Raw genomic sequence first — 27087 nt, forward strand, 5'->3', positions numbered from 1 at the left:
TAGAAAACAATGAATACTAATACAAGAAAAGACCCAATAGAAAAACTAGAAGAAAACGGGGACAAAAGGAGTGAGAGAGAATCATTATCCAAAGACTAAATCTAAAAGACTAAATAACTCTCACCGTGGAGAGGAAAAACTTGCATGAGCAAGGAGTCAATTCACAGAGAGAACGAAACCCTAATGGGAAAAAGCTATCATAGCTTTAGTTTTTAATTTCACCTTTGTATTCCTAATTGATATTTAACCTCTTAAGTAAAACTATTTATTAGCAATAAAACGAAAGGGATATTATATTTCTATAAATTATAGCAGTAACTGGCAAATACATAGGAATAATAATACCAAGAGATGTTTACCCTAATCTGATCATGGCAGGTTTCTAGGACATTTTCTAGCAACTTACTAGTGTATGCTTATAAGATGCCTGCCTATAGAGCTAATGCAGATTAACTTCTATCTTTTTCTTGAATAATTCTCATGAATTCTACCTTGACACTTCCATATGATAGTCTCATATGCATGATTTTTTTTTAATTCAAAACCATTAATTCCAATGACAGCCCAATATCATTGTTGCTTGGCATGCTAAACTTTGTACTAATAAATAGATTAAATTCATTCATGTAAAGTGAACCGTCTTTATTAACTAAATTAACTCCTAATGTAATGTTAGGTGGCATGTTACCAACGAATTTTCAAGCAACTTACAAGTTAATTCCTATAAATTTTAGAGAAGGCCAACCATCCTTATGATCTGAGCCAACCAATTCACTAATGAATAATATGTTCATAAAAAAGTCCACCTAAAAATTGTGACTGTAAATCACGATATTATTAACTATTAAGTGATAGACATAAATATGAAAATTTTTAAAATTAAGGAGATGAATTTTCTATTAATTTGTTTTTATCAATTACGTTGTATGTTATTTAGTATAGAATTTTCCTTCACGAAAGTTAGTACGGTTCAATTTATTCATAGCAAACCGCGTGAAGGAGTGACCTTAAAATTCTTTTTGTTACTTTTTGGGATGAACAATCAGCAACCCAACACAGCTAAGGCCCAAAGATTAAGAAAAGGAAGCCCAATACGTAGAAACCCATTTCAGCCCAAACTTCAAAATTCCCACACTTACTCTTTCAAAAATGACTAGGGTTCTTATACAGTTGCCCCTTCACTGAAAAGATCTCGCCTTTCGTTGGGGTTTCTCTCATTTTCACACACTCACACAGTAACAATGGCGCCGGCGAAGCAGAAGACGGCGAAGGTGAGCAGAAACCCCGATTTGACCAGGGGAGTGGGCAAGTTCTCACGCTCCAAGATGTACCACAAGAGAGGGCTTTGGGCTATTAAGGCCAAAAATGGCGGCACTTTTCCCAGCCATGAGAAGAAGCCGGAGGAGCCTGCGCCAGCAGCCGTGAAGCCGGTGAAGTTTTACCCCGCCGATGACGTGAAAAAGCCGCTAGCCAACAAGCGCAAGCCCAAGCCCACGAAGCTCAGGTAAGATAGGTGAATTTTTTTTTTTGAATGATTGAGATGATTTTGGTTAATTTGAGGAAGTTTCGATTGATATATTTATTTATTTATTTTGGTTTTTTTGGAACTAATGGTTTAGGGCAAGTATTACACCTGGGACCGTGTTGATAATTTTGGCTGGGAGGTTTAAGGGCAAAAGAGTTGTGTTCTTGAAGCAGCTTTCTTCTGGATTGCTTCTTGTTACTGGTGAGTTTTCTTCTATTGACGGAATCCATTTTCTGTTTATTGGCTATAAATTATGTCTATTTTTTTTTTTATGTGGGAGTGAAAATTGGTCGGAAATTTAGTAAATAGGGTAGTTCATTTATTTCTGATTCAGTTTGCAAAGGTAAGTCAAGATTGAAATGGAGAGCTATCGAATGTATATTACTTTTTATCTGTTTGTTTGTGAAATAGGGTAGACGAGTGGCTTGTGGGCTGAAACACACAGCAATTAACTGATCTTGGAAAAGGGGGATTTGCTTGTTACAGTCACTTGGAGGGAAATTGGTGATTCATGAGTTTCAGTTATTGATTGTATTTTGAATTTTGACAAAACATAAGGATTAGAGAAGATAGTGCTATTCCTCTACTGTGGTGATTTTGATGTGTAACATTAAAAGATAAAGGGTTAATTCCACTTTGTCCCCCCAAACTTTGGACGATTACCCACTTAAGTCCCTAAATTTCAAAATGAGACACTTAAGTCCCTAAACTTATAAATACCTCTCACTTAAGGAAAATTGTTAACAAATCATGAATGCCGTTGGTAGTCGAAGTGTCCCATTTTATAAGGGTTTAGGGATTTAGTGTCCCATTTTATAAGTTTAGGGACTTAAGTTGGAGGTATTTATAAGTTAGGGACTTAAGTGTCCCATTTTGAAGTTTAGGGACTTAAGTGGATAATCGTCCAAAGTTTGGGGGGACAAAGTGGAATTAACCCAAAGATAAATTTTCATTTTTAAAGTTTGGTTTGCTTTTGATAGAATTTATTGGGAAAGTTGTTTTATATTGTATTTATCAAGTTGTCTTAGTGTTGAAATTACAGCTTTCGGCTCAGTTGCTAATAGGAATCCACTGGGTTGCTACTGCATTTGAACTTTATCTGTTTATTGGTGGTCTTGACTACATTAATCTTCACTTAGTTTGATAGATTTCTAGCAACCAAATAACTTTATGAGCACACTTTGTACAATAGCAAAATTTGTTTGCTATGTTGCATGGTTTCATTGTTCAATTTTGCTTAATCAAAGCTGAAGCAGCTATTGGATTCTCCTTCCCTTTTGTTAACTGATCATTTACTAATTTGTTGCATTACTTCTATAGGACCGTACAAGATTAATGGTGTTCCATTGAGGAGGGTCAATCAGGCATATGTCATTGGCACTTCAACTAAGGTTGACATATCTGGTGTAAGTGTGGACAAGTTTGATGATAAGTACTTTGCCAAGCAAGTCGAGAAGAAGAAGAAGAAAGGAGAGGGCGAGTTCTTTGAGGCTGAAAAAGAGGTCTTCTCATAAACTTGCAATTACTGTTACATTTAGCCTCTTCCACTTCTGCATCTGATTTTATTGATATACCAATCCCTTACTGTTTTTATATCGTGTGTTTGCACTTCAGGCGAAGAATGTGCTCCCGCAGGTTAAGAAGGATGACCAGAAAGCTGTGGACACACAGTTGATAAAAGCCATTGAAGGAGTTGAAGAGTTGAAGGCCTACTTGGCTGCAAGGTTTTCTCTCTCGGCAGGCATGAAACCTCATGACCTAGTCTTTTAGAGGAATTGATGTGCCAGATTATTATTACTGATTTTGTTGTTTTTATTTTTTTGATTTTGATCCCTTTGAGCTGTAGTTTTTCGGTTGTACTTCTTTTCGGTGGTAAACAAATTTTGCATTAGTAATGGTTTTGTAGCTACAACTTGGAATTTAAAATGGTCAATTACTCCTTTCCTTTGTAATGTTGTAGACATGAGTGCAAAATAGATGGGAAGTGTAAAATATCTGGGAATTTAAATGCAAGGAAACCCAAATCCATTCTCGACTTTTTGTGATTTTCTCCCCTAGCACTGAAAGAAAACAGAAGAGGGCACTGAATAGAAAACAAGCTCGATCCACTATTATATAAACCTAAGAAGAGACGTTTGATGTCCTTCGGGTCAGGAACTTCGCTATGGCGCGCGATTCGAAGTGTAATGCTTTAAGCATAGTCCGAAGTCCAAATTTCGACAACAAAGCCCAGATAAAGTGGCATTATTATTATTATTATTAATTGCATTTCACTTTTTATTTATCACACTCTTGCTGCCATTTTTATCATATAGTTTTCATTTATTAGACTTCAATAAAACAAATGGTAAGAACGCAACTAACAAAAAGTAAAGTGTAATTTACATATTCCCTAAAAAAAAAAAAAATACTATAATCCAACATTTTTTCAACAAACCTCGTTTCAATTAGTCTAGATACTCGCAAACGAATCGAGTTACAGAATTTGCTATGTTACAGATACCCTATCCAAGTTCCAAAAAATAACCTAATTGAAACACAGGTACTATAGGACATGTCCAATTCGACATCTGAGAAATTCCCACTCAGAGTTGCCTTCCAGGTAAGATAAATCCAAACAAATTTTAGAGCCTTGAGTTGTAACTACCATCATCATACTCGTAATGCCAATTGTAGATTTGACATATTCAGTGCTAACGCTCTTAAAAACAAGTTAATATAAGAGGAAAGGAAACATGGACGATGTTGAGAGGCAGAGATTCACGAGAGGGAACTGTATTGAGTCAATGGGATGATTCCAGGATCAGGACGTACATAAATTACTAATTACATACAACCTACAGACGAATCATTACTACCCCAAAAATACTGCCATATTGTTGAAGCAGCTTTACAAAATGACTGGGCCAAAAGACACCAGTTTCTCTAGTTCTTAGATTAGTCCTTATTCCTGGAAGAGCGATCCTTCCTGTGTCCACCAAGAATACGAGAAATCTGAAGACCTCTGCTGAATGCTTGGTTGAACAACATTCGGGTTTGGAATTCTGAAACAAATGGAAACCATGCCAGAAAAGCAACAGGAGTGAACAGAAGCAGACCCATTACAATCTCGTAACTGCGAGCAAGTGTCCTGACCGACCCCCAGAATCCTGCTCTGTGAACAAGAGGCTTGCAGGCTTGTGCAATCTAGCAAGAGGAAGGTGAGAAGAAAACATAAATTTAAGCGCTCACTCTCTCTATATACGTTCTAGCACAAAATATGATGACAAAAAGCATTATATGCAAAGCTCATAAAAGTTATATAATTTAGCTTTCGATAGTTACCACCTACCGATGACAGGCCAAGCCGGAACTTGCTTCATCAAGGACAAAATATATTTCATCTGATTATATCTTTTCCCCTCTTTACTTTTTAACCTTTCTTTTCATACCTTGGAGACACATTAGAACCATTCAGAAAAAAGAGACATTCAACTGCTTTATTTTTTCCCCTTTTCACTTTTAAACCTTTCTTCATTTTAGAGATACATTAGAATCATTCAGATAAGACCAGTACTATGCGAGGCTGGCACAGTTGTAAAACTATAACTGTGCTGACCAGGAGATCTCAAAAAGTTTACTTACAGGCAAACAATAAATAATACATTCTACCAAGAACAAAATAAAATAGAATAAAAGATATGGAGTGAAAGTGAGAAAAGTACAACTCACCAGAAGTAAACCCCACCCTGTAGGCATGAAGGCTAGAATGCAGACAACAATGTCTTGTACAGTCATATGGGGTAGTGCGACTAAGGTTACCAAAATAGAGATAAATGTCAGGAAGATCAATCCCTTGATGAGCCGGAACATGAGCTGAAAATTGGCACTAAACTTTCGACGTCCAACAGAAATTGTCTGTAGCAAACATGTAAACAAAAAAAAATATGTAAAATAACAAGTATATGATAATCTCAATGAGCATAAGAAATCTTAGGGAGGTATAGAGGAAATTTTCTACTAATACACCAGAACTGGATAGTGGCATCAATCAGCATGTACAAGGTTTCAACTACATAAACCAATAATGGACATGAACTTAATTTTCTATTTCTTTGGAACCAAACAACATATTGTCAACTCGCTTCACAACAGAACAATGTCACTTACTATTCAGCTACAGGAAAGCTAAGAAACTAAGTTGCAGTTAATCAAGGAACAAGCTTCACTTGGGCCATGAGATTAGCACAATATGGAAAACATCTCACCTTCATCACAAAAAGTACTAGCAAGATCACCAGCCAAGACATGCCATAAACCTGTGACCCAAGCGATAAATGTTGTCAACAACAAGCACGCCATCATCTGCAGAAGGCTAAGAGCACTATAGTTCAAGCTATGACATACCAGAAAACTCTTTGTATTCTTTGTCATGTTGAGGTGATAGACAAGCCCATACTGGTAGATGAAAAATCTTAACGACAGTAAGATCTCTGCTACGATACCACGTATGCCTGTATGACTTAGATGTTCTTGCTCTTCTTCCCACCATGATTCCCAACTTTTCTCGGGAAGCACACCAATACCTCCTCTGTTGCTAATCCATTTGTTCCAGTCGGTCCAATCATCAACTATCTTTTGCCACTCAAACCCAGAAGGATTGAAGAGGAATGGAGCAAAAAGCCAGGTTCCAACCATGAACCACATAGATACTGTAATTAAGATATACGCAACTGAACTTCTATAAGATTGACCAAAAATTTCATAAACAATAAGCAGTATCATGAGCTCAAGCCCCTTGACGAAATGGCTACGAGAATAAAACCGATAATTATCAGCAAACTTGGCATGAAAAACCACGAACCCTCGACCTGTTGGCCTGTATTTTGCACCACCATGAAGCAGCGTCCTCCCATAATAGTGAGTCTTAGTTCCAAGTGAAAAAGTGAAGAAAACTGGTGCCAGTTGCAACTGCATCAGTATAAATTCACTAAGTGCAGTACGGAAACCCCTTTCTAGCCCAATTTCCATCATCATAGGTAAGGCCATCAAGAAGCCTATCTGAACAAAAGATTGAGAAGCAAGAGCCACTTGAAGAGGTTTGTTGTCCCTAATTGCTGGTTGTTTACTAAGTCCTTCTTCAAGTCCGCTAAGAGCAAGATAAAGACGGCCATAAAGGAATACATACACTGTGAGCACAGTTATCTGCCAACAAAGAAATGAACAGTGTCAGAACATCAGGCATCCTCTGGAACTATAAAGTTGGAGAACAAGTAACTTCAAGAAATGAACAGTGTCAGAACATCAAGCATCCTCTTGAACTATAAAGTTAGAGAAAAAGTAACTTCAATTGTATACCAGCGTGCTCAAGTAGAAACCTATGGTCGTGAAGTAACAAGACAGCATTCTGAAAAAATCAAAACGGTGTCCAAGCCTGTATATATCTCGGCTCAATGTTTGCTCTCCATTACCATTGGCAATTTTTGCTTCAAAAAGAGAGATTTGATTAAGACCCACATCTCTTCCTTTCCCAACTTGTATGTACTCATGGTGTGTTACATTGCCTTCACGTAGAGTAGAATTAAACCCTGCAATTAATGTGAGGGTAACATAGTAAGAAGGGTCATAGAACAACAAATTTTAAACCCTGCAATTGATTGTGTGCCATTTAGGAGAGAAGGCATACCAGCAAATATGTCTTCACTCAAGTTAATAATTTTGGAGGCTTTACTAACTCCACCTCTAGTGAGGTGAAATAGTCTGTCAAAAACATCTGGATGACCATAATGGAATCGAACCCTAAATAAGCAATTAAGTATACGAGGAAGAAGTTAAAACACAGATGAAAGTTGTAAGCCACAATGATAAAAAGAGGATTGTGAGACACAACTGGATACAGGAAATCACCGAACTCTGTGTCAGATAGAGTCATTTCGTACAGAGCCAAATCATATGAATCTATTAAAGACAAGATAGAGAGATGTGCAGAATACAAAAAAACTGGAATACAGCAAACCTGCTTCCCTTGGAGTGATGGACCTAGTTTTATGCATTCAAATTGAGAACTGATTGTAAAGAATTTACCAACATATGCAATCACATATTAATTTCGAATATCAAACCTTTTTCTTTCGTGAATTTCTTTTTCTTTTTTTTTCTGTTTTTAAATATCTGTCTAAAGCTACAGTATGAATCCAAATTTTGAACTTTGCTAGTGTTAATAAACCACACACTGCACAGTTGTTAATTAAATTACTCATCATCTTGATGAAGAAGCTTTGTCATGACTCTCGAGTTCATACTAAATTTCAACTTGGATTCAAGTAGAAAACAGGACTAAAACTAAAAGCCACGAAAAAAATTGTGCCACCTTGACTACAAGAATATAGTGACTATGTTATATCTTTATGATTTGTAGGCAGCAGAGATATGAACAGCATACAAAATGTTTTCTCCCTCCAGAAAACATAGCTTAAGGAAGAATTTGGAAATGACTTTGTGGTACTAAACAAAAAGCACGCCTTCATAAGGGAAACTAAAAAAAAGGCTCACAACATTGTCAATGCAGCAAAATTCCTAGGTAACACTACCAAGAAATGATTTACACCTTTTATGAAAGCGTGTGCAGAGAGAGAGAGAGAGAGAGAGAGATTACTTCAGAGGGTTGGCCAACAATCTTTGACCTATTGTCACAAAACTAGTCTCCTGGTTTGACATAAACCATGCAAGAGAAGAAACACTGCAGCAGATGACAAGAGAATGATTATAGGCATATTCATAACAGTAACACTTGTAGGATCATCCAATTCTATTAACTTAATGAAGTATAATTTAGCTACCTTCCAGTAAATATATGTTCCCTCAACCCAAGAATTGAAGGGTACCGAACTCCATCATGCCTTTTAAGGAATTCTTGAAGCAGGTTCCTCATTTTCAATGCTTCTTCCATGTAGTTATCCTGTGGATAATGCTTTATGTCAGGCAACAGAAAATTGAGTAGAAACTTCAGCAAGTCCACACCACAAAACTATACCTGATTCATGTCTATTGTTTGTAAACCTTCTCCACGAGTAAAGATAATCGCATGATTCTGATTTTCTGGCTTCCCCTCACCCAAGATGGCAGGTCCTGGAAGTTTGATCCGGTATATTATCTGCAAGTGAAGATGCACTATTAATCTGATATAGTGATTTAAGTCACTTTACAAGAGAACTGTAAAGGAAGAAATAGATAATAAAACCATGATTGTGTTGTAGAGATGAACCATCTTTATTGCAACATCATTTTGGATCAGAAAAAAAGAAGTATGCCCATCAGCAGTTCTAACATGATTTATTAGATTAGAAATGGTTACATCAAATTCAAAACATAAATTTTGTCTGTGCATCGCTCTAAAGAAATCCTTTTCACAACCATAATAAAGGTTTTTGAAGATCATTTGAATTATCGGTTTTACATTGACACAGAGACATTTATGATGTTGTCCATTACCTGGTCCAAGTTTTGCCCTGGCTCTTTAGAATTTGATTTTGGCATAGCAGCCTTCACGAGAGTGGAGTAACACACTTTTTGATTGACTTTCTTGGTCCCGTCTTTGCTTGGTTCTTCAACTTCATCAATATAAGCTACCCGAAGAGATGGGTACCTGTTAAAAGGAAGATTCAATGCAGGTTGTAGGTTGTAACCTCAATATTTAAGCAGAAAAGCACTGTGACACTGACGTTGTCATAAGTCTTAAAATATCTTGCGCTCGAGGATCGCCAGATCGTTTGTGAATCCCATACAGCTGGCAGGACACAACATAGGTGAACTTCATGTCAGCAACTGCTTGACACTGTGTCCATAGTGACCGCTCCCCCTTCATCTGATCCTCATTTAACTCAATAGCCTTATATCCCTCCATCAAATCTGTGAGTTAGCAGTAGTTTAGAACATGCCCTTCAATCTTGATTATGGATACCAGAAAAGGAGCACGTAAAAAAAGGGGGGGAGGGGACAGTACAAATTTTGAAGAATTACAACCATTTTAAGAGTTTCGATCAGGAGATCAAATACCATCATCCTTGGCCATATCAAGGAAGGCTTGAAGCTCTAGAGCTTTCCGGTAGTACATCATGCCTCGTACTGGAGAATAATGACGAATTAGTAGAAACAATTTCAGATATTTATTTCCTACAAAAAGCAACAGGGTCCTACAAGCAAAGAGAGAAAATACTCGCAGAATCCCCAGAACTATGAGAAGCAATCTTGAGCTAACATTAGCTCTGAATCCGGACTTGAAACTAATAAAGCAAAAACCAAGGCTTGGAACAGACCAAAAAAAATAAAAGAAAGAAAAAGCCACATCTCATACCAGTTCTGGTCAACGTTTGGCCTCTGTATGAAGCCCAGAGACGCAAATGTTCCTCCGATTCATCCGATCCTCTAAGTTCTTCTTCATTGTTGCATTTCACTCGCTCAAGGAAATTGGTCCATTCATCTGTATGTTATTTGACAAAGTTAATACGAACGCAAAACACATGCATGAAGGAGTACAGAGTATCAGACTATTTACAACAAACCTGGAAAAATCTTTTGCAAGTAAAAAAGGATTGAAACCCCATCTTCATTTGGCACTTCTAGATCATGCAATGAGAATAGCACCTCCTCCGTATAGTATGGAGTTAAAACACTAAAAATAAGGTTGTCAGCAGGGCAAACAAGGGAAAACAAATCTCAAACACGCAGACATGGAAAAACACCAATGAATTACAGTAATAGGCTCATCAGGTCAAGTTTTACAAGTGTTAAATACAGCAACAAGATGATTTTTTTCTTAGGGCTAAATTCCTCAAACAACCCCTTGGGATCTTGCGTTGTTAATACATTGAGGTTAGATAAATGATAAAGTTCATTCAGTGTCCCACTTGATATTTCTTATAATCAAACTTTAAAAAGTCAGGTGAATTTTACATGGAAGTTACTTCACTTGATATTTCTTATAATCAAACTTTAAAAAGTCAGGTGAATTTTACATGGAAGTTACTTTTTGAAGGATTTGGCAGATATACATATAGTAGTTCATAGACACCTTGTTTGGCTGGTATATGTCGTTAAATATCCAGGAATAGGTAACGTAAGTCTATATGGTTAGAAAGAGACGTAATTCATTTGGATATTACAGTTCAGTTTTGATGCTTTACTTGACAACAAATGCTTGGACAACTCTACTGAGCAGTACCAGTAAACACAGGATATACAATGGAAAATATCGAACTTGAATTACATTAAAAAAAAAAAATTAGACCCAGGTAAACTTACGAGAAAGAAAGCATATTGCGGACTTTAGGTGCTGTAGGCATGTCCATAAATAATGAATTGGAGAAAAATGATATACGCCTTCGAGCTTCTAAATTGGACGGCACATCCATCGCTGACTCCTTAACCGTAAGTAACAAATATAACCTCTTGATCTGTTAAAAGGGAAAATATGCAAGCAAGTCACCACATATAAGCATGACATATAATCTCCCTTTTCAATTTCTATCATTCAATGTAATACACACCTTCTCTTTCCAAGCCTCTGATTCAGGAATGGGAAACTTGATGGCTCCAGCAGATGCAAATAACTGATACTGTTGATCAAGAGGGACCATACCTTCATGCCCTGATCCCCCATGGATGGATTCTACCAAGCTGTTCAAGTGATGATGTCAAATCTTGAATAGCACATCAAGCAGTAGCAACAGTGAAGCTACAAAGTTAAAAGTGCCTGACCTGGATAATTGATCCTCCATAATGTCTCGCGTCACAACCTCTAGCATATCCTGGAAAAGAATCACAACCTGGTCCCTATCCTCCTGTTTATTCTCAAGCTGCATACAGGAAATTGATTTAGTTCAGACCCTATCATCTTCCAATTTTTACTTTGACAGTAAAAGAAGTATTCAATGATTTGCCAACAAGATGCCATATTTAAACTTCTCGATACCCACCAAGAAATTGATAAGCTTGACAAAGAGGTCGTATAGGCTTGGAAGAGCACTCAGATTATAGTCCTTGATCAGATTACCGCCTTCTATATGGTTGTCAACTTCCGAAAAGATAAATTCAATAACCCTGTATAGAAAGTTGAGTGAAGGAAAAACATTAGAAGACTTAGACAGGAAAAAGCAGAAATTCCTTTTTATTGATAATAAATAGTGTCACTTACTCCTTTTCTCGATCACCTTGAACGAGAGACATAATGATGTTCCTGAATGACTTATAGCACTCACTAACAGCACAAGACATATATCTGTCAGCCTCAATCCTTTTTTTCAGCTCGCGATCATTGCCATAGCTGTCTTTAGCCATATCAACTGCTATCGGAATCTGATCATTCCAGTCAAAAAGTTAACAATAAGGCATCTAGAGACTCCTTGAATCAAATAAAAAAGAAGTAATTAAAATGAAAAACTCGTAGGCATGAATAGGATCACACAAGACCTGACCCAACAAAGTCCAATTTTGTACTTGGAAATGCAACCGTCCCTGTTAGCCTAGTACTGCAGGAATACTAATTTCTTCCACTTTAAAACAAAAGGTACGAACATATTTACTCCTAATCAGGCAATGTCCAACATGGTCCATCAGCTGAATCATGGTCAGAGTATTATGACAACATTCAGAGAAGCCTAAACCATCTTCTGCTTTCCTTCTGATAATCAGGTCCCCAAGAAAGATATCTCTAATCTAAGTCAACAGAATGAAATGCTGCAAGTAATGGGAAGGCAACGGAAGGCCGCAAGTAATGGGAAGACAAATGGAAGGCCACAAGGAATGGAAAGACAAATGGCATCTTGAAAATAATCGAGCAAATCTTGGTTGTGTAGGACCATCAGTTCATACCATATCTCAATAACGTGCCGACTTTATATTTTCTGCAGTTTTGGGATGTGGAATTCGCTACAGTTTGAGATATGGTCAATTATCAATTAGGTTAAACTTGACAACATATAGTAACACATTATGCAAGGCAGTACAAGACTGGTTTAGTAGTAGAAGCTCATGATTAAAATAATAATTGAGCAAACTAGAACTCAGCCTCCCTCAATCATGTCTACAAGCATGAAGACTATTTTCTTTCTCGACTAAAAAGCTACGAATGAGATGGTGTCCAATTAAATGGCAAAAGTTAAAACCAAAACCTTGCTAGCAAGCAAAAATGGGGGCCACTGAATGACATCTAATTCACGGTTAGCCCAATATGGAACGAGCAGAAGGTCCATTTCCCTGAAATTAAAGAAAGAGCCACAACTATTAGCAAGAATATGGGGCCCCAAAGGAGCTTACAATATGTAAAGAATTCTCTTTATCCTTGTGTCTGTCTTAATTGATGTTTCTCTTCTTTAAATTCCAACCCCTTAAAACTTCGTAAATATCTAAATGTACCTATTGCTAATAAGATCTTCCTCCCTGAAGCTAGTGATTATTTTATTCCATAACTGAGCAAATCTTGCAGCTTCTTTCTCTCGACTGGGTGGTATCTGAAACATGACATTCATGCATGCGAAGTTTCAAGTTATGCGAAGCTCAAACGGCAAATAATCCATAAATTCAAGATACTTATTACACTGCCTAAGAAAATAAGCAAATTGTGAACCTCAGCAAAGTTGCGGGACAAGGTGGCCTTTAGTCCTTTCTTTTTTGTTGGCTCATTCTTTTCTTCTGGTATTAAACAGGCATTAAATGCACCAGGAAGTGACTGAAACCGGGATCTCAGCATTCCTAAAGTCCTAATCTGCAAGCAAGAGAATGCATTAGAGCCGCAAGCATATTATAGCAACAAAAATATGAAATTGTTTTCTTGAGATTTCTGAACTTTGGGAAGCACTTTCTTTCTACTCTTCTACTAAAGTTGTATACTTCCATTATTTGCCAAAGGCTGAGTCAAAGCTAACACGACCAGGGGAACTCCAGGTTGCAACTAAAAACTAGTTTTACCAACTATTTCATCAATGAATAGCACTTGAATCTTGAAATAAAGTCCAAAAAAAATAACCCTACTCAAATAAACTACAAGTTCTCAAACTAAAAAAAATCAGACTAGTAGTATCTGTAAGCCTAATATGCACATACAGCAGAAGAGAAGCAGCCTCATACACAACAGCGCCCCCAAAAAAAAAAGGGCAGTGACACTAAAATCAGAAAGTAAGGAAAGCATCTCTAACCCACACCTAAGTACAGAATTTTTTTATTTTTTTATTTTTTAATTCTGAGGTACGCTTATCCTATGCAAGCTTCAATAGCTTATTTTCAGACTAAAATCATTCATATATCTAATTCAAAAACAAAACTTGAAGCATCAGCAGATAAACCTTTAACAGCTGAAATTTAACAGAGACCACTATCCACTGACCTCTCCAAGACGGCGAAATGCACCATAAATGCCTCCAAACAATGTTGAGAAAATGGCATACCAAATTTGTGTATCCATGAAATACACCTAGAAAAGACAAAATAGGACAGAACACAGAAGAAAGCCAGCATGTCATTGCGAAAGGCCAAAATTATGGGACCTCCTCCCCAGCCTAAGAGAAGATTGAGAATCAAGAGAAGGATATTGTTACCAGAATAATTGGAGCCCAAAGTGCAATGACAACACCAATGTTGCTCCTTGCTGCAGAAAGCAAAAATTCAATCACATAGAAAGGGATCATAAATGTAGAGCAGCGAGGCACAAGTGAGAGTTTAAAGGTTTACCCCGGGGAAAAAATTCATGCCATTGGTAAGTATTTATGTGAACACTCATGATTGCTTGTGTTGGACCCACCAGTGGCTTTATCTGCAGGCAAAGCTTAAACCTATCAAACAGTTTTTTTTTTTCTTTTTGAAAGAGAACAAATTGTAACTTGGATATTCCAATAATTATTTATGTACCACATAGCAGATACTTTGCAAATAGTACGTGAATAAGATAAAATAACAGAAATATTTCCACAAGCCACTAAATCTAACTAATGTCAATCCATTCAAACAGATTGATTAAATAAACACCATTAGACAGTAAAAGTTCAATTTCAGATTCTTTTGATACTTCTAGACAATAAGAAGAATTGTTAGACCTACCAAAAAATCATAATCTGAAGAATACAAAGAAGTACAATGTACAAATCTGTAAAGAACTTTACAGTTTTTCCTTGATCTCCTATGGGAAAATGAAAATCAAATTATAGACAATATCTAATCCGTTAAAAGGGACAAATGATTTTCATCAATTCTGAAAAGACTTTGAAACAATAATCAGATGCCATTAAACTTCCTCGGAAGAAAAGGATAGGAAGGATGAGAAATCAGAAAGGAATTTAGTTAACAGATTTGCGTGTCTCCTACTTTATGATCTATGATTTCTAATGTCAACCCATTGTTCATTTTTGTACATTTACATAAGAAGATGCTTTATCTTATCAGGGACATTGCTATTTACATATTCTATTTTGGTCAGTCTTGTATGCTTCAGACTTAAAAATGAAATGAAACCATAAGTTGCCACTTATTACTCATGGCTACTAGTGAATAAATTTAGAGCGGGTTCTATGTTCTGTAGAATTCACAGCAAATCAAGTTTGTAGTTTGAGCTATTCTATAAAATAGATCTCCTCAAATGACAAGAAATATTTATCTCACCACCCCAGATGAATCAAAACCAGAACACGAGAAATTAGTTGCTATTAAATAAAAATACAAAAAAAAAAATCTGAAATTGTTATCAAAACAATCTGGGAATTTAAAGGGAAAGCACCTCAATGTAGTAACTGAAAGCCAACTTAGTTGCTATTAAAAGAACCCAGAACATGGTATACCTGAAATTGTTTGTTAGTTATGTAAGATATCAAATTATTATAACACTAGAAATTCATACAATTCCATTATTTATAGTCTTACTTGAAGAGAGAGAATGTGCTCTCGTGCATTCCCCTACCAACATAAAGCCGAGGCTGCAAAAACACATGAATAGAGCCCATTATAATTATCATGTCCATAACTAATCAGGAAAGATAAAAATCCAGAGCAAAAACACCATCCATACCTGTGACCACCACATCATTAGCATCACAATTCTGTAATTTGATCTCTCAAGAAATCGTCGAACAAAGGGGAAAAGAAATAGCAAGGCAGCAAGCATATTTGGTGACAAGTAGACAACAACAGCTAAGATAAAGAGGGTAGGTGAATTTGAATTGTTGCCAAACCAATTTTTAATGGTTTGGGCAAATCCAGGAGGATTATCCCATGTGTAAGCATAAGTAACTGGTAGAATAACCACCCATGCTGCAGCAGAGAAAACCTTCAGAATATAACGTAGTTTAACATAGAGTGACATGCTCTTCCTCGATTTCCAACTTAGAATCACATCAAGTACAGCTGCAGCAATGAAATATTTTATCCATAAAAATACAAGTACAGAAGGGGGTAAAAGATCAAGTATTTGGCAATCAATAAAACTTTACATTCAGCAATAAGCATGTTTTTCCCTCTTTGTGAAGGAAATGTGAATAAATGCATGCCAAAGAGATTTTATGTCATAGTAAGAGTCAGGAAATCGAAAATGGTAAGAAATATTCTTAAATTAATTACCACATGTTCTTCTATGACAATGAAGGTCTGCAAACTTTTCATGGGAGTAAATTCAGCAAATCATATGCAATCTATCTAATTCCATCATCTTTAACCACATCCACAACATCACACCATATTCAACAAGATCGGTATCAACCATTAGGCCTAGCTATATTTGTGCTGTTGTCATCTGAAGCAATCTTTCTTTTGAAAAAGCAAATCACAAATATCAGAAGATTCTTACAAAACTGTGGTATAACAATCTAATTGGAGCAGAAGAAACAAAGAAATTGTGATCCCTCAATAAATCACCAAAGGAAATGTAAAATTTGTCAATGTTTGTATTGGAGATTCTACTGGTGAACAAAAGACTAAAAGAACGACATTTATTTAGTTCTCAAGAATTTGTATGATATTGCAAAACAATGATAATAGAGAAACGAAGACTCAAATAGTGTTTCACCAATCAGAATCTGGAAGTGAATAAAGGTTGCAAATTTTGGTAAAGTAAAATTAAGAAACTTAGAAGAGTAGGAGCTGGTACATGATACCACTCACATGGCAACATCAACTAGTTTAATGTACCTTGCCCAAGCTTCAGTATTGCAGCAGTTATAAAGACACTCAAAACTTTCTTAAAAACATGAGGATCAAAAATCAAGCTTGGTTGCCCCGAACCATTCCAAGCGACGATAATCATGGCCTTCACAAAGGATTTTATGGTCAGAAAGCAAAATTTTTAATATCAGCAACAGCCCAACAAAAAAAGTCTACACATGAAGAAGGCAAATATACCTGTAAGCACAGGATGAAGAAACTCCACATTCTGTCAAAGCTTCTAAAAATATGCCAGAATGATCGTATCTCAACGAAATTGACCTTCCCCACCCACCGGTCCCTGCTGGGCTTGTTATCCTGCATAACTTTCCTTCATTTCAGTTAAAAGAACAAAGAAAACAGCCTCAACATGTCATTGGTGGCAAATAAATGTAATTAGAAGAACTACAAAATACTTCTTTAATTAGCTGATGATCATTGTTGAGAACCAGAGGACTAATAGATTTCAAAAGAGACATGATCATCAGCTAATTCATATTAGGTTTAGATACACGTGAAAAAAAAGGACCACCACTAGGACAAGTATTACAATCAAGCATAAGCTTCCATTAGAAATGTGTTTACCCAGAAAGCACATAGAAAAGTATTGTTGACATATAAGCCTGATATGAGGAAAGAAAAAAAGCTACTAGACAGTGTCATCTCATTATAACACAACAACCCAAATCTGAATGCCAACAAAGAAAATGTTAATACACATACAGGTTCAGCATAGCTAGAAAAGATAGGATAGAGTCAAAAGAGTACGTGAGATAGTCTAGGCAGTGTCTTAACAGGATTTGAGAAAAAGAAAATGGGGCAGCTCTGAAAGTGACAACCAAAAGCACCATGTAGGAAAGAATGAAATGATAAATGCTGAGAATGAACTTACATCTAGAGAAAATCAAGACTAGTAAGACATAAAAAGCAACATGAAACTATCATAACTTATCTTCTTCATACTAAATGGATGGCATGGTCTTGAGCAGCACAGAAGGCAGAAACAAATCATTCAGACAACAAACCACCAGGTTACAGAAAAAAGACAGCAGTTGAGTTGACTTCATAGAGTTAATACAAGCAAAGATACTTAAGCTCATCTTCACGCATACATGCACACCAAATTCTGGATAATTGTTAGCTGCACTTGCACACTTGACTTAATGCAATGCAAGACATAGTTGTAGAGCAAATGTTTAACATGGACTGCATTCATCACTAACACCGCTTCAATGAAATAAGCATTTCATAAAGAAGCACACCAACACCATTATCATCTTACCAAAAAGCAGTTATATGTTGCAGGAACGCGGACAAAAGCCAATGATAATAGTCAAGTGTAATTGTATCCTTAGATTTTAACATAGTGAACTCCCAACAACATTAAGTTAGTTTTTCCTATGCTCCAGATTCTACTTGGATTAGACAGAACTCAATTAGTACTTCAATTTGAAAATAAAATTGGCATAGGCATACCCCATTTTTCTCAAATCCATGCCTTTCTAAGCAAAAGAAATCAGCATCAGCACGCATTGGCCAACCCAACCGGAAACAATCTACCGACCTACAATGAGAGAAACTCACTTGTTACAACATACACACAATGATGAAATTTATGAATGCAGAAGAGGAATTGTCTAATACCAAAAGTATTCATTTAAATCATCATAATTCCTCCACTGAGAATGTTTTGACCTTTCTCTTTGGCTCCTTGCAGCCTCCTGAAGACGAAATCAACTTGATACAAAAAGCAAAGGAAAAACTGAAACAGAAAACTGAAAAAGATAAATTCATGAAATACCTGGGCTATCACTTTATAAATCGGAGTTACAACTTTTGTCAAGAAAGCCTCCTCCTCTCCTCCATAAGCAGGCTTCACATTTTCGCCTGTCATTGGACTGACATTACCAGCCAGCATACCATAGAGCTCAAAGGCCATCTAGCAAAGGGAAACCAGTAAAGATAGATACAATCAGGTCTAGAAAGTAACATAGTCAAAAAATAATAATAGCTGCAGTCACCAAATAATTGCACATGTATCATGTAAAATAGCTGCAGCATGGTGGAAAAGCATAAATTGGTTGCAGCAGTAGATGAAGTTCAAGTAACCATTTATATAAGATCTGATTGGTGGTAAGCATGTAGTTAATGTACAAATTAAACCAGCCCATTAGCAAATACAACATGTCTCAAAGGAAATAGCACGCACAGTTGAACTCAGAAAGGTAGCAAGCAATAAGAGAAAGTTTAAGTGGACTCACAGCTAAGGTATAGGTGATAACCATTTATTACCATATTGAAGTGTTTCTTAAATAAAACAAAACTTAAAGAAAATGCATAGAAAATTGAGTGAATAATCACATCAATAGTCTTAACAATGGTCAAAAAGTAAGCAATATATAATCCATAAGAGAAAGACAAGACATGAAGAAGTATACAAGAACACAGCATTAATTCAAGTTAATATGTCATCCTATCTCCAATGGTACCAAAGATGTAAGCATCCAAAAGCATACATGGTGATATATATAGCAAAGGCACTCTGGCATGAATCTTAAGTTTGCAGCTTCCCCCCAAATAAGAAGGTAAAGTCCCATGTATAATAATTTACGCTGTTGCACTTCCTGCTGTATAGTTGGCAACCTACAAAGTCAAAGCATGATCAAAGGAAATGAATAAGCTCAAAGAAACAACAGTTACGAGCCTAAGTTGTACACTGTAAACAGTGAAATATGACACCAAATTATAGGCAATATAGTTTGAAGTTGCTAATCCTCTACGTCACTTTATAAATGTGACATCTTTGAGATTGAAAATATTAATATAATAACAGTCAAGTCACGAGGCGTCAACAACCAAGCTTTGCCTCTTTACAATCTTCACTTTAATATCCATCTGCGGCCTTGATGATAATCAGGGATATCCAAAAAGATCCAACAACTCAAGATATCTCTTTAGGAGCCTTACCAAAGACTACTTTTTCGATCCAAATACTTGCACCATTTTTTGTAATTCTTGAATAACTTTTTCATCACCTCATTCAAAGCACGCTCATCCAACTGCAAATGAAACACCGATAAAGACAGGATTGTTATTAGTTACATACATGAGGAAAGAAGCACAATAGCTGCATTTTTCTGGGGGTCAAATGGCTACTTACTTACCGAGCTTCCACAGAAATCACAATTTCAATAATTACCACTACCATTTTTTAATGTCGCACCTTTTCTTGTCAAACAAACATGCAAAAGTGATTTTCAGCTTCCTTTAACTCACTTTTCAGCAGTTTGGTTTCCCACTTGGCATTTCTTATAACAGAACAAAGCCTAAAGGAGCTTTCTTATAATAGAACAAATGTGAAAGGAGCTTTCTTATAATCAAACAAAGACAAAAGGAGCTTTCTTATAATAGAACAAATGTGAAAGGAGCTTTCTTATAATCAAACAAAGACAAAAGGAGCTTTCTTATAGTTTTTTTTTTTTCTAATTGAGATTCTAGTGTGTTTTACTATAGGTTCACAAAGATCCTCTTAAAAAACAATAACTTTCGCATTCACAATGAAATACTAAAGCTTTTCCTTGTTTCTTCCCTTGGGTGTAGAGAAGGTGGAAATAAAGAGCTTTAAAATAATTAGACTACTTTAGACACCATACAGCATATTAAAAAGTAAGTTACACAAGTGCATTAGCCATGACACAACTAAAGAATTAGGCCGCTGCCTCTTAGAATACTTCCAAATAGAAAATAAGCTAAGTAAGCCATTTAGTGAGAGAATAGCTGAAACTGGCCAACCTTAGGTTGTTGATCTGGCTTCGGAAATTGTCGTATATGTACATTTGCAAGTAGCATAATCAGATGCTCCCTTTGATTGGCGACATTATCTTTCTGCAAATCAATTAACAGCCAAAAGAAATAACACATTATTGGCAGCCCCAAGGCACAGAGCAAGTAATTAAGTCCAGCCGTTCAAAAATTTCCATTTCACCACAAGTAAAATTGGGGAGTGCACTCAAAACATACAAAAATAAGTAGCTAAAAAAACTATTCCACCTGAAAGCCAAACATAGCTTGAAGCCAGTCAAGGATATCCTCATCTTTCTTCTTTTTGTAGTCCTTGGGCCATGGAAGACCCCTAGTATTCCTAAGTGCATAGACAGCAGCTTGGATCTGGAAAATGGCAAAGTTAAAATTGTGATCACAATGAACGAAAGAAAAATGATACAGAGAAAATTAGTAGTTAACAGGCAAACCTCTGGATATTTCATAATTGCCTGATTAGCACTGTCGGGATCAAGAGGAAGAATATTATAAGGGACATAAATTTCAGTCTTCTCTGCAACCTTATCATGCGCTTCCAAAATCTGTGGGGTAAATAATTATTATCACATCAGTCACAACTAAACAAAATTTTAATATCCTTAAAATAGGTAAGCATAAACAAACACAACACGTATTTCACATAACAAATGAAGAAAAGGAATCATGTTCACCTCACGATCCACTTCCACAGCTTGTGTCTGATTAACAGCTTTCAAAACCTCAAAGAGAACATTAGCTGTTTGGTATGCTTTTGTGAGCTGTGCGCTGAGAATTTTCAGAAGTTTGATTATTGTATACTGACAAATGCAAAAACAAAATGAAGGACCAAAGGAACCCACAATCTAGAAGAATTTAAAGGATAAATTGCTCACCGATCAGCCTTGTCTGCAGCATTCTGCAAAGCCTGGATATACTTTTTGTAGTAATGCTGATAAAAGCTCTGCATTTCTCTTGCATCACTTTTTTTCACTCTTCCCATTAAGGTTGGATCATTCTCCTGAAAGAATAAAAAGAGTAACCATGCAACAGTAAAGAATACGTGCAGAGAAAGGAATACAGGTCACCAGCTAAGTGAAGCTTGTAAACAATTTCCTAGCATATACAACTGTACTAGACAAGCAGTTGAGTACCCATTACTTGTAAATACACAAGTTAGTCGTTCAAGTCAGTCAGCTTAAATGTTTGCCATTTCATGAGAAAATGCATGTCAAGTGTGCAAGTATATGTGGAGAAGAAGGGGCTGCTATTTCCAGATGGAATCCTGCATGAACTAATTAACCAGTAAAGTAAGACAAAATACTGCATAGTTTCTAAGCAAAAACATGGGAACTAAATAATCTATATCATATCTGCAAAACAACCATGCATCTCCTATTGAAACTTCAGAACTGCAGAGAGAATAGAATAAAGCCTTTATTATTTTTGAAACAAATTAACTCTACACAGCTTTACTGGAAACAAAAGGCAAATCCATAAAACGGACCCAAGCTAAGCTTTATTCAGCATAAACAAATCATCTTACAAGTCCAACGACATCAGCAAACATGCGCAATCATAATCATACATACAGTCTAGTTACAGACCATAACCACTTTTAGAAAACATATACTGCACATCCAACTCCAAAAGCACATTGACATTAAAAGCTCAAGATACAAGAAAACAGCTTAGACATCCCTACTGCATAAGATTTTAGTGAATAAAGAATATGGATGAGCCTAAAAAATTTCATCTTGAGCAGAAAAGCAGCAGATAAACTGAAGATGCATCAACTAGGTAGTATGGAACATCCATATCATAACTAAGAAAACCAAACATGATGCATTTGTATCATTGAGAGTAATTCATGTAAAGCTGAAACAAAATTTAGGAAAAAAATATTGTCAGATTGCAATTACGCAGGCAAAAACTTCCCAATTGAAAATAAAACAACCAGAAGCTGGTTTATTGGTTCTTACTCTCTCAAGCCGTTGCAAAAGTGCAGTTTTAAATTGACGAACACCACGTCCACTTGAAGTGGGATCCAACCTGTGAGCTTTCTCAAAAGCATAAAACCGGCCTACATTTTGATTCACAACATATGAATATTGACATGTATAACAAGGAAGCACATTGTTGAAAAGAGTGAAAGGATTGGCAAACTAAGACAAAAGAAGTCATGGGGATACAGCTTACTGTTCCTTAACTTTTTTATACTTCAACTAGTTTAACAAATGTTGAGATCCTATCTGCAATTTGATGCCTGAACTCCTTTTAGTAAGTAAGAGGTGGTTGGGTTAACTTCTTTCCATGGTTTTAAAACTTCAGCAAACTCCAAGTTTTGTTGCTTAATTACAAGCATTAAATACTTTGTTTAAAATTGAACCCAGGGAACAAAACCTGTTGAACATTTTGTTTCAGATTTCACGTGAGAAGTTGGAATTACTTTTAGATCAAAGCTTTCAATTTGGTTCAGCATACAACAATATACTCAACCTGGAATAGATTATCTAAAGCTCATACATCCTCTGATCCTCAACTCATACTCAAGATGGCAGCAGATTATCCTTCAGTTAAGGCACCCCAATGATCAAGAGAGTTGGCTTAAATCCAGGTTGGCTTGGTTTCACCTTAAGCAGATATTTAACCACAAAGGGGTGAATAATCTCAAAAGTTCACAAGGAATTATTTCATGATGTCATACGGTTTGAAAGCTACCCGGCACATACACAAATTTCCAAAATCAAGTTACAGCCACACTTCGGAAACATGCTGTCTTCTAAACGATGAACTTTTGAAAACTAATCCACTTATTTTTGCTGTTTTCTATGTGCAATTGTTGTCTAACAACTTTCTAGGAGTCCTAACTTAAGCTGCAAAATTTCATCAAGTCCTTAACACAGTTACTTTTCTATGCATGGAACGAACTGATCTAGTCAACCTAGTATTCAATGTCAGTCTTGAAACTTTACCTTCACTGTATATGGTCTTGCACATAGCTATGTGACTTTTACTTTACCAAAGTTAGTCATTCAGAAGCTTCATTCATGCTTGAGGTGCACCTTCCACCTCCCAATACAAGTACAAACCTATCTTGTTACACCATCATTCTTCTCTTACCTCAGCACTATACTTCATTGGCACCACCCCACACCCCCGTTAACTCAAGCAATATGCCTTATAAGAAAAATATTTCACGTCCACCTAACACCGCTAAAAAACTAAAACCCAATTGGAACATAAATTGTAAACTAATATCTTCCTTCATCAGAAGAATCACTTAGGTTGATTGACCAATAAAGGAATCTAAAACACAATTACAGAACCATTCGCTACCATAAAAATGTCTCAAATTTGTTAACATAAAACTGAGCAACACGATTTCAATTCTCTCGAGTACCAACTTTTTGGCTTCTTTTTGCTAACTAAATAATCCAAATTACATACTAAATATTCGATAATGAGGCAGTCCAAGTATCAACTTATCGGCATTATCAAGAATTAAAGATCACATTTCCAGGAGCAAAAATAAAGCATGAAAAGGCAGTTTTTTAACTTTGCTTTCGAGCAGAAAAATGTGGTAAAAAAAAAAGGAAAAAAATTGTGAACTTGTATCAGTAGTTGAAAGGCGTACAAAGATAAGCCACGCGGGGGTTGCTAGGCTCGACTTCATTTGCAACACGAAGAATGGGAGCGATCTCCACCAACGATGACGGCACCACTTCACTATCAAATACAGTTTCTCCGAGATTCCCCACCGTTTGAGTCCGCGATAGCCGCCGTTGCAGTGGCGGCTGCTGCGTCGACGAGCCCCCTCTCGACGACATCGTTTAAGTCCTCCTTACTCACCCCTTACTACCACTACAACTCTACTAATTCCCCAGCAGCTTGAGCAAGCCTCAAAAAATATCAAAAATAAAAACAAAACAGCAAACGAAAAAAAAAAAAAAAAAAAGCTGCCTTAACTTCTCTCCTTTATAAATATCTAAGCAAACCTGCACAGAAAACCAGAACAACCAAAATTACAAATTGTCATGAGCTCATCCGCATTTCCCGAAAAAACAAAATGAAACTAAATAAACAGATCATATTTAAAAAAAAATGGAAAACAAAATTACAAGCTCATCAGCAATTACAAAAAAAGTAGAAAAAAATTAAAAACAGGGGGAGAAGAAGATATTAACTAGCATATACTCTGATGACTGATGTGACTTAGTTAAAATTACAAGCTCATCAAAAATTACAAAAAGTAGAAACCAAAAAAAAAAGACAGGAGAAGATATTACCAAGTACATACTTAGTTAAAATTCAAAATGTCTGAAATAAATGAGATCAGAACAGGAAAACCAGAACAACCAAAATCACAAATTGTTTTTAGCTCTTCCGCACTTACCAAAAATAAAATAAACAGAACATATTTAAAAAAAAAAAAGGAAAACAAAATTACAAGATCATCAGCATTTACAAAAAAGTTAAAAAAAAAAAAAAAGAAACAGAGAGAGAAGATATTAACTAGTATACACTGCTGACTGATGTGATTTAGTTAAAATTCAAAATGCTGGAAGTAAAATGAGATCAGAACTGCAAAAATGACTTGCGATTGAGATGTCTGATTTGTTTTCCTACTTTTTTTTGTTTTACCTCTTTTCCTTCTCAGAAAAGATGCATTTGCAGTTGACAGGGAGACAGTAAGGGAGGAATGTTGGGAGTAGAAACCCTAGAGATGGGAGAATGTGGGAGAGAGGGAAAGTGGAGGAAAGGGGAAAGGTGGGGGAAATGGTACTCTGTGGGTTGTGGTGAGTGGGTAGGGGAGTGAGGGTGCTGCTACTTTAAGCTACTTAGGAGGAAAGCAAGCGAAATGAGGGAGCGAGAGAGAGAGAGGGGATGGAGCCAACGGCAACCAAAAAAAGGTGAAGTAAAAACTTTGGAGTTTTGTGTGCCTGTGTCGGGTTTGGGTAGGAGAGTGACCCTGAGATTTGTTGGTACTACGAATTTGCCATTCCATGAGAAAAAGGACGTAGCCTCTTGTTTCTAGACACTAGACACAAGTACCATTTTTCCAACTCTTGCTGGCGATTTTATTTTTTACGCATTTTTAATTAACTTTTCGTTTTATGTTTATAGAATGCGTCGTAGTGTTATGATAAAAAGGTTTTAAATGATTTTCAATTGAGACATAAGTTTCTATTGGTCCGTAGGAAGAGGGAAATAAGTTTCTATTGGTTGGTAGGAAAATAAGAAATATGGAAGCAATTAGTAATACAGCAATTTGGAGAGTTAAAAGTGTTGTGAAATATTTTGGATAAGTAATCCATTTTTTGAGCACCTAATGTTATTTAGTAAATGTTATCTTTGGCTCAAACAAATGCTAAATTAAAATAAATTTTTTAAATTGGTATAGCTAGTATGTGGTTTGATGTACAAAATACTTAGTAATTTTACATTTGTGAAGTATTGGGCAAAAAAAAACATGAATTTTTTAACGAGATTGGATTTAAGAATATGTTGAAATAAAGTAAAACACAAAGTGTTGGAATTATAAATATATAAAATTAAATTTTAATTTAAAAGTATTTACTTTGTTTTAGCAAGGTATCATGAGCAATTTAAATTATGTCAAACAAGAATTTAGAATTTCGATGATTTAATATACAACTATTTTTTACGATATCTGATGATATATTTCTCTTATCTGAATTATTTATTAATATTTATTCAGACTATTTTATTTCTTATCTAACTTAATAGTATGGCATTAAATATAAAATAACATGTCATCTAATACATTGTAAGGTACTTTAGAAAGTTATCTGAAAATTAATAAGAGCTTATTTAATTGATTTGATAGTGAGATGATTAAAATTTAAAAAAAAAGAAAAAAAAGTATCATGTGCAAGAGCTGTACATCACTAGTGTCAAATCGGGGGTAATAGGGTGAATTTAGCTCAGGTACCAACCAGTGGCTGTTCAGGTAAAAACCGGCAAAATCGTGGGCACATCTCCTCGAGTTCCCGGCATTCAAAAAAGTAGATTGGTTAAATTCCAAATGCAGCAAAACCGTAAATTTCCTAGCCGTTTCAAAAAGAACGAAAAGACTATTTTACCCTCACATACTCAATTGATAGCAGCAATTTCTTTTAACCTTCAAGAATTCTCGTCAACTTCAGGGTCATGTTCTGTAATTCACGGATTCCAACGCGCCCAATTCTAACCTTCTCTGATTGGTCCTTTTCAAAATTTATTTTTGTCTTCACGATTGACTAATTACTTCTACTAATACAATTTTTTTTTTTATCTTTTTACCGTGGGGCAATGTAATTAGATAAGTATTAATGAGTATTAAGTGGGTAATTATGATATTAAACTAACTTTTAAAAGTACTAGGATAGAAACATGAGAAACATGGGATGTTGGTCGGTTTCTTTCCTTCCTTTTTTATTTTTTATTTTTTTATTCCACCAAATACATATTATCTTTTCTAAAGTTTCTTTTTTTTTCCCTTTTTTGTTGAATTTTCTTTAAACTTTTTTGATCTTTATCTATAGTGGGACCTATTTGGGAATGGTTGGGTACAACTATCTGCTGCTTTTGGAGTTTGGACTACTGTC

At 35.9% G+C, this 27087-nt stretch overlaps 2 protein-coding genes across 2 annotated transcripts; one reads left to right on the top strand and one right to left on the bottom strand.

Moving 5' to 3' along the window:
- The first annotated feature begins 1191 nt into the window (after positions 1-1191).
- On the top strand, positions 1192-3484 carry LOC113762676 (60S ribosomal protein L6-like). The gene is made up of 4 exons (XM_027306236.1): positions 1192-1504; positions 1620-1726; positions 2846-3027; positions 3140-3484. Exons 1-4 carry the CDS (start codon positions 1242-1244, stop codon positions 3293-3295), a joined length of 708 nt encoding a protein of 235 aa, XP_027162037.1. The 5' UTR covers positions 1192-1241; the 3' UTR covers positions 3296-3484.
- Positions 3485-4270: 786 nt separating this feature from the next.
- On the bottom strand, positions 4271-25303 carry LOC113777294 (callose synthase 3). The gene is made up of 43 exons (XM_027322332.1): positions 25121-25303; positions 24114-24474; positions 22459-22559; positions 21373-21497; positions 21172-21265; positions 20932-21042; positions 20732-20848; positions 20474-20566; positions 19649-19740; positions 19198-19324; positions 18483-18620; positions 18326-18402; positions 18158-18245; positions 16880-16999; positions 16670-16787; positions 15555-15889; positions 15410-15462; positions 15267-15327; positions 14228-14309; positions 14095-14144; positions 13884-13970; positions 13128-13265; positions 12917-13011; positions 12673-12757; positions 11697-11857; positions 11479-11602; positions 11261-11358; positions 11050-11179; positions 10805-10956; positions 10066-10175; positions 9858-9983; positions 9560-9628; positions 9226-9412; positions 8996-9149; positions 8538-8657; positions 8344-8462; positions 8160-8243; positions 7191-7303; positions 6863-7092; positions 5912-6709; positions 5773-5823; positions 5237-5422; positions 4271-4711 (listed from the first exon to the last, which is right to left on the bottom strand). Exons 2-43 carry the CDS (start codon positions 24304-24306, stop codon positions 4463-4465), a joined length of 5841 nt encoding a protein of 1946 aa, XP_027178133.1. The 5' UTR covers positions 24307-24474; positions 25121-25303; the 3' UTR covers positions 4271-4462.
- Between the last annotated feature and the right edge of the window lie 1784 nt (positions 25304-27087).

This window comes from Coffea eugenioides, chromosome 1 (genome assembly GCF_003713205.1).
Source record: "Coffea eugenioides isolate CCC68of chromosome 1, Ceug_1.0, whole genome shotgun sequence".
NCBI lineage: Eukaryota > Viridiplantae > Streptophyta > Magnoliopsida > Gentianales > Rubiaceae > Coffea > Coffea eugenioides.

Bases quoted from the DNA above. Each gene is read 5' to 3' on its own strand.
- LOC113762676 (XM_027306236.1), top strand. From the start codon at position 1,242: ATGGCGCCGGCGAAGCAGAAGACGGCGAAGGTGAGCAGAAACCCCGAT. The intron at 1,505-1,619 runs GTAAGATAGGTG...CTAATGGTTTAG, and splicing joins CCCAAGCCCACGAAGCTCAG to GGCAAGTATTACACCTGGGA. The intron at 3,028-3,139 runs GTCTTCTCATAA...TTTGCACTTCAG, and splicing joins TCTTTGAGGCTGAAAAAGAG to GCGAAGAATGTGCTCCCGCA.
- LOC113777294 (XM_027322332.1), bottom strand. From the start codon at position 24,306: ATGTCGTCGAGAGGGGGCTCGTCGACGCAGCAGCCGCCACTGCAACGG. The intron at 21,266-21,372 runs GTGAGCAATTTA...GAAAATTCTCAG, and splicing joins GCTGCAGACAAGGCTGATCG to CGCACAGCTCACAAAAGCAT. The intron at 20,849-20,931 runs GTTTGCCTGTTA...GCCATTTTCCAG, and splicing joins CAATTATGAAATATCCAGAG to ATCCAAGCTGCTGTCTATGC.